This window comes from Muscardinus avellanarius (genome assembly GCF_963383645.1).
Source record: "Muscardinus avellanarius genome assembly, chromosome: 4".
NCBI classification, from domain to species: domain Eukaryota; kingdom Metazoa; phylum Chordata; class Mammalia; order Rodentia; family Gliridae; genus Muscardinus; species Muscardinus avellanarius.
The window spans coordinates 83843567-83851664 of NC_137789.1; the positions used below are offsets into that span (position 1 = coordinate 83843567).

At 39.9% G+C, this 8098-nt stretch overlaps 1 protein-coding gene across 1 annotated transcript; it reads left to right on the forward strand.

Annotated features, from left to right (window-relative positions):
- Positions 1–368: 368 nt before the first annotated feature.
- Positions 369–770, forward strand: LOC308262670 (large ribosomal subunit protein eL31-like; the record flags this gene model as incomplete). The annotated part of the gene is made up of 1 exon (XM_080695258.1): positions 369–770. The coding sequence occupies exon 1, from the start codon at positions 393–395 to the stop codon at positions 768–770; it is 378 nt and encodes a 125-aa protein (XP_080551384.1). The 5' UTR covers positions 369–392.
- Between the last annotated feature and the right edge of the window lie 7328 nt (positions 771–8098).

Genomic DNA, 8098 nt, shown 5'->3' on the forward strand with positions numbered 1-8098 from the left:
AACCACATCAAGAAAATCATACACCATGACCAGGTAGGGTTCATCCCAGGGATGCAAGGCTAGTTAAACATATGAAAATCAATCCATGTAATTCGTCATATAAACAGAATCAAAGACAAAAACCACATGATCATTTCAATAGATATTTAAAAAGCATTTGACAAAATCCAACATCCATTTATGCTAAAAGCACTGCAGAGAATCAGAATAGAAGGACCATACCTCAACATCATAAAGGCAATCTACAATAGACCCACAGCCAACATCATATTCAGTGGGGAAAAACTTCAAGAATTTCCTTTAGAAATAGGAACAAGAAGTTATACCTGCGACTTGTGGCTCTCCCTCCCAAAATCCCTTGAGCTCTTACTTTTCAACTTGGGCCTGGCAAAATGGCTCGCGCAAAAAAGGGTGGTGAGAAGAAGAAGGGCCGTTCAGCCATCAATGAGGTGGTGACACGGGAGTACACCATCAATATTCACAAGTGCATCCACGGAGTGGGTTTCAAGAAGTGTGCCCCTCAGGCATTCAAGGAGATCCGGAAATTTTCCATGAAGGAGATGGGGACTCCAGATGTGTGCATTGATACCAGGCTCAACAAAGCCATCTGGGCCAAAGGAATCAGGAACATTCCATATCGGATTCGTGTGCGATTGTCCAGAAAGCGGAATGAAGATGAAGACTCACCCAACAAACTTTACACCTTGGTCACCTGCGCTCCCGTTACCACCTTCAAAAATCTGCAGACAGTCAACGTGGATGAGAACTAACCACTGAAAGCCAAATAAAAGTTATAAAAGCTAAAAAAAAAAAAAGAAATAGGAACAAGTAAAGGCCATTATCACCACTTCTTTTTAATACAGTACTTGAGATTCTTTTCTGTTTTAAATAACACTAAGTGTATATCTTGTATATTTTATAGTTATTCAAGTCTAGAGTCCCAGACAGAGAAGAGTGGAGCCAGGGGTGTGGGCAGGTTTGTAGTTCCTGAGATACTTACTGTATGTGATGTGTGTCAGCAGCACTGGCTGAAGGACTGCAGCACTTCACAGGGCTGGGTGAGAATATTTTTCCCCCAGTTATGCTCTTCTCTGCTTCCCCGACCTGCAGGCTTGTGATAAACAGGAAGACATGGTTTAGCCTGGATCCAGGCAAAGGTTTTGATTGTGCTGGGAACATGATCTGGATATCCAGTCTCTCACCAGAAGCTCCTCCAGCACAGACAGGCCCCTAAGAGATTTGCATGTTCTTGTACAAACATGGGGATCCAGACAGTGCTGAATAACTTAGTGGAAGACATCAGACTCAATCTGTTGCCAAAATCAGGAGAAAGAATTAAGGAGCTTCATGGACCTGCAGATTTCCCTAAAACTCTGAGATACTTTAAGTTTCTGACATATATCTTTGAATTTCATGTGAGAATTTTATTTTAAAACAGACTTTTTCTCATGCATTGCCATTTTCCATGGCTGTAACAAAATACTTGATGTTGGTTACATAAAAAGAAAGGAAGTTTAGTTAGCTCAGTGTGGAGAGCTGAATGTCTAGGATCTGATGGCCTCACCTATCTGATGCCTAGTGAGAGTGCTCTTGGCCAGGTCACAATACAGTGTATGCCATCATGTCAGGAACACAAGGGGAAGGGAGACATCACATGGTGACAGAAATCCAGGGATTCCTTTTTATATAAGAACACTCTCTTGTGGGAGCTAACTTACCCTGGAAGATTTACATTAATCCCTTTCAAAGGTAGTGCCCACAATAATCTAATTACCTCTCACTAAGCTCTGCCTTGAAATGTTCCAGCACCTTGATGTTCCAGCACTCCTTCCTGTGGACCAATGAGAATTGGGGACTTAGTGAGAACTCCAGCAACTTAGTGAAACCCTGTTTCAAAAAAAAAAAAAAAGATAAGAAAGGCCAGAGTATAGCTTAGAGGTAGAATTCCCCTGGGTTCACTCCCCAATACCAAAAGAAAAAACAAAAGCTGGATACTCAAATGACATCTCCTCTTACTGTCTCAAGTCCTAATGGAACCATCATTTGGCAAATGAGAGTCCTTTTTCATTCAGTGTTGGAAATGATTTCTTTTTCACTCATTTCCCTGGTTTCTAATAATAATGAATTTGTGAATATGTAGATTTTAGCTGATGGTTTTTGTTCCTAAGCCTTGGCAGTCTAGTTTCACTGGGGCTAAACTACTTTTGGGGTTTTACATTATCCTCACACTGTGGTTATACTGAATAAAGAACAGAGTCTTCGAATGAAGGAGAGGGGGAATCTTTTGCCTGCCAAAGTAAAGGGAAGAGTCTGGTTTAAAAAATGAAAGGACTGGACTTCCGGGAAGATGGTGACCGAGAAAAGCGGGGCTTAAGAGCCCCACTAACAACAAATCTCCATTACCACAAAATCAGTGCCTTTCATAGCCAGAAAACACCATCACCAGTGAAACAAAAAATTACCAGGCTCCAGAGAGAAAGCGGACTGAGAACAGAGCCACAGAGGAGATAACCGGCCTCGCACCCGAGGATGCGGCAGAAGCGGCACCAGCGCCATACTGCCGGAGGCACCAGCGAATTCACGGGACGGCTACAGCAATCCAAGGTGAGCCACTGTGGAACAGCCAGGTGGGATTTCTCCAAGCATAGAGCGTCTAAAGCTCCCAGTGGCTGAGCTCAGCACACGCTGCAGGGATTCAGAGTCGAAATCAAAACCAAGGAGAAAACGCCAGCCCCATAGCCGAGGGTGTAGCAGCGGTGCCATATTGTCACCGGCGGCAGCAGCAGCAAATTCAGCGAGGCCAGTACAGCTACATCTGCGCACTCAACAACAGTGAGTCAAATTGTGGGCCACAGAGGAGAAATCCCAGTACTGTACTCCCTGGGACTTGACCCAGTGGGGGAGGGGCGGTGGCAGAGATATCACACCATAGGAGAACGTGCAACCTGGCACCCCCCACAGTCTAGAGCAGCCTCTATTGACTCTCTGGGTCGGAGACTCTGTGATACAACCCAGTAAAGGAGTAGTGGGGTCCGAGATACTACTGACTCGAGATCCAGAACACCATGAGGGAAGTCATAGTGACCCAAGGGAAGAACCCAGAGAAGGCACAAACTTCCGAAATCATGGGAAAGAGGAATAATACTGGAGCAATGAATGCACACAACCCCACAACATCAGAACCCGATAAAACAGAAAATCAGAGATTTCTAGAAGATCAAATCAGGAAAATAACTGTAGAAATAATAGAGGTGCTTCGAAAAGAACTCAGAGAGAGCCAAAAAGAGATAAAGGATGCAATTAATGAAGTAAAGGCCTCAATTCAAAGCACAAACAACCGATTAGAACAAATGGAGAACAGAATCTCGCTCTTAGAAGATGAGCAATCCAAAAATGAACGCATAGTTTCAAATCTAGAAAAAAATATCCGACAGCAGGAATCTGATATTGAAGAAATATGGGCCCATTTTAAGAGAGCTAACCTAAGAATAATTGGAATAGAGGAGGGAAAAGAAAGGGAAACCAAAGGGATCAACAATCTCTTCAAGGAAGTAATAGCAGAAAATTTTCCAGACATCGAGCAAGAGGCCGATACACAGGTCCAGGAAACTTATAGAACTCCCTTTAGACAGGATCGGAGAAGAGGATCCCCATGCCACATAATTGTCAAAATGACCAATGTGGAAGCCAAGCAGAGAATCTTAAAGGCAACAAAAGCAAAGGGCCAAGTGATATTCAGAGGCAAACCAATTAGAATCACTCCAGACTTCCCAGACCAAGTTATGAGAGCCAGAAGGGCTTGGAGTAACATATTCCCAATTCTGAAAGAAAACAACTTCCAGCCAAAAATTTCCTACCCAGCAAAACTTTCTATCAAATTAGATGGAGAAATAAGAAGCTTCCATGACAAACAGAAACTGAAGGAATTTATGTCTTCAAAACCAGCGCTAGAGAAAATACTCAAAGAGATTAGCTACAAATAAGAAATAGGTAACACACACCAGAACTAGAGAAACAAGATTTTCCATCCAACAGACAACTAAGATTGGTTATCTGTGGAGATTCATTATTTATGTTAGTCTTTTACCTATCTCTAAAGTGTATTGTTTGCCTTTATTGTTGTTAATTTTTAGGATTTCTAGTTGGAATATTAATATACCTTCAGATATAGCAATTGGAAATATTTTATCCCATTCTATTAGTAACTGTTAACTCTGTTTACATTGTCTTTGGATATACAATATTTTTTTATTTTTTAGGGAGTTTGTATATTCTTCTGTTGCCTGTGCCATTGAAATCATAACCAAGAAATCACTGCCAATTTCAATGTTGTGAGGTTTAATGACCCAGATTTTCTCCTAAAAGTTTATAGTCTTAAGATTTATATTTAGGTCTTTTATCTATTTTGAGTTAATATTTGTATATGGGATTAGGTAAGGGTCCAACTTTATTCTTTTCCATGTAATTATTATTTTTTAACAATATTTAGTTAAAAGATTAATATTTCCACCACCAAATGTTTGTGGAAACCTTGTCAAAAATAACTTGACAATATAGGGAAGAATTTAGGTCTAGGCTTTTATTTAACTCCAATGGTTTATATATCTGCCTTTAGAATAGTACTACACTGTTTCAATTATTGTAGCTTTATATGGTTTGAAATCAGAAAATATATATCTTCTAGCTTTGTTCTTTTTCAAGATCGTTTTGGGTACCTAGAGTCCATATTCCATATTAGGATAGATTTTTTTTCTGAAAAATAAATATATAAAAATATGATAGTTTCACCTAAAAATAGAAAAAAAATATTCTCTGGTAAGAAAGAAAGCAAAAAGAAAAATTGAAATGTTATCTTTAAGTCATCAAAAGCTTGGTATCAGACAAATGAAACTGTTATGTGAGATTACCATTTTTAATTTTAGATAAATTGCCATAATACTAGATGTCAACTACTAAGCCAAGCATGGGAGGGAGGGATAGGGAGATAATGGGGTGGGGATTGGGTGGGGGCTGACTGGGAAAAGTGTGCAAGTATGTCTACAAAAGTATGTATCCTACTATGATGTATGAATACAGTGCAAAAGAAAAATGAAAGGACTAACTGCCATTTCTGTAATAAGGACCCTCCCTAAATCTCACTAGGTCAACATCGAAAGGTTTATTTTTTATTCACTTCATAATGGAGTGCAGCCATGCTCCTGTTGTCTCTGCCATCCTCTAAGGCTTCGACATTATTCTCTGAATTCCCTGATTCTCACAGGGCAAAGCAAGGGAGAGAATATACAGAGGTTTCGGGAAGGTGTTCTAGGGCACTCCCTGGAGACGTGGAATACCTCTTCTGCTCATGTTCTATCTAGAACCCAGCCTCATGGTCCTTCAAAGAAGTAGAGGAAGTATATTTAGCTGTGTGGCCAGGAAGAAAAGGAAATTGGTTGGGTGAGCATATAGCCATTAGTACTAGAATAATACTGGATAACTTGCTGGGTTAGGCATCTGCCACCTGTGCTGGTCTATATAACTGGTAGGTGATACAGGGTATAAAAAGAGTTACCTTCTATTACTCCTATCACCAAGTTTACAGGCAGTCGAGAGAAATAAGGCCCACACAGAGACCATTGTTAACTGGGTAGTGTGTGCTAATTGCATGAAATGGAGAAATGGCTTTTCAGGGTGTTTTGGGAAATTTCATTTTGAACTGGGTGTGTCTCAGGTGCCTCAGCTTCCACGTGAACTGAAATAACACCTCAACTTCTTCCTGACTTGCCACCTTCTGTGACAATCACCTCAGATGAGCTGCATTAATATTCCCCAAAGTCCATGTCCCAAATTTAGGCAGTCCAGTAAAACAGCCAGGAAGCCCAGGAAAGTTCTATTTCCTCCTGCAATTTACATTCACACAGTGTTTTATCTATGTGTAAGTGCTTCTCCACTGAAGGGCCTTGAGAATTAGATGGTTTCTTATCTCTGGCTTATTAGAAAGGACTTGAAAGTTTGCCTTCAGTCTAAAAAGGCACTTTTGCTGTTTATCTGAATAGAGAATAGGAAAGCTAATCTTGGGAATTTCTGTTTTAATTTGCATGAAAACCTAGATTCCTAATGAATAACAATGAATGGAAGTGGATTGACTAAGGGGTGTGTGTGTGTGTGTGTGTGTGTGTGTGTGTGTGTGTGTGTTTTCCTCCATCTATTCAGCATATAGTAAGAAGATATTATATATAATTGATATTTGTGCTGAGGTTGGAAGAGGAGGACATAGGTCAGATTTTATAGGCTCAAAATTAATCTAGGTTAAAGATGATATGATCTCTCATTTTTTTTTGTAGTGCTGGGATGGAACCTAGGGGCATTTTACTTCCCAGCTATACCCTCAGCTGTATTTTTTAATTCTTTATTTTGAAACAGGGTCTTACTAAGTTGCAGAGGGCCTCACTAAGTAGCTGAGGCTGTCCAGGAACCTGTGATCCTCCTGTCTCAGCCTCCCAAATACTGGGATTACAAGCATGTACCACCACACCCAGCATGATAATATCTCTTTAAGTTTTAAACATATATACTATCTGTAGAGAAAAAAAGGGGGAGCTAAAGTGATTTCAATGAAAGTATCAGGAAGTGGTTGAATGAGTTAAAACATAAATAAGACAGTCACTGAAAAATGTTAAAAAGACACATCAGGATAATAGGAGTGCTCATTTTAAAAGCCCTTTTCATTTGTGCCAAGTTTGAGTAGAATTATACCTTAAAAGGGATACTGGGTGTGGTGGCGCACACTTGTAATCTCAGCATTTGGGAGGCTGAGACCGGAGTATTGCAGTTTGTGGACAGCCTCAGCTACTTAGTGAAGCTTGCTGCAACTTACTGAGACCCTGTTTCAAAAAATAAAGAAAAAAAATAGGGCAGGGGGGTGTAGCTCGGAGGTCAAATGTCTCTGGGTTCCATCCCCAGACCCGCAAAAAAAACAAAAAACAAAAAAAAAACAACAGATTAATTCCTTTCTCCCCCTAAAAAAGCTACATTGGTTTCTGTCTGCCTATTTTCCATCTATATAATAACACATTTATAAACATTAAAGTATAATAATTGGTACAGCAGAACATGATTCCTGTAAAATCCCCTTGTAACCACTGGACAATGATTGTTATTTTTCAATTTTTAAGTTAAATTTCACAGTGATGACTCTGAGCTAGTGTAAAAGAAATCCCTTCCTTCCTTCAGTGGGCATTTATTTGGTATCCATTATGAGCCCCACAATATGGTAGAGGCTGGGGATATGGAAATAAAAGCCTCCACCCTCACCCTTGTACCTAAGCCTCCAGGTACAAGTCAATAAAGAGCATATAACCATAAGTGCTATGATATAATCAGAAAATAACCCAGAGTTAAGATTTGTTTGCACACTTTAAAAATTGATGTGTAAATAGGTTGTAAAATGAAAATGTCAGAGCAATGCTGTAGGTAAATGTTGCTTTCCGCTCTTGACTTATGGGTATCATTGCTTGATCTCCAGGGATGCCACAGAGGCAGAGAAGACCAGAGCCATCCACTTAAGCCTGCTACTGGGTAACCTAGGGGAGAAAATGAACTGACACATTAGAGGTGATAACCATGAGAGTAAGAACAGGAAGGGCCGGGCATGCACATGCCTGTAATCCCAGTATTTGTGAGGATCACAGTTTCCAAGCTAGCCTTAGCAACTTAGTAAGATCCTGTTTCAAAACAAAAAATAAAACAAGGCTGGGGGTGTAGCTTGGAGGTAGAATGATCAAAACACACTCTCTCTCTCTCTCTCTCTCTCTCTCTCTCTCTCTCTCTCTCACACACACACACACACACACACACACACACACACACACACACGAAGGAGGATAGGATTTGGAGGACTCCTAGAAGTAAAAACAAATGTTAAAAATTTTAACATTAGCCAATTTATGATTTTATAAAAAAGTTATATGCAAAGAAGTTGTATACAAAGTTATATACAAATAAAGGTCTGTGATTTTAAGGGAATAAGTTCTGGTTTTAAGAGCATAAGCTATGGTTCTTTGCATGTCTATATTTTTCACTTTATCTCATATATTTTTACATAGATTAGGCCTTTGTG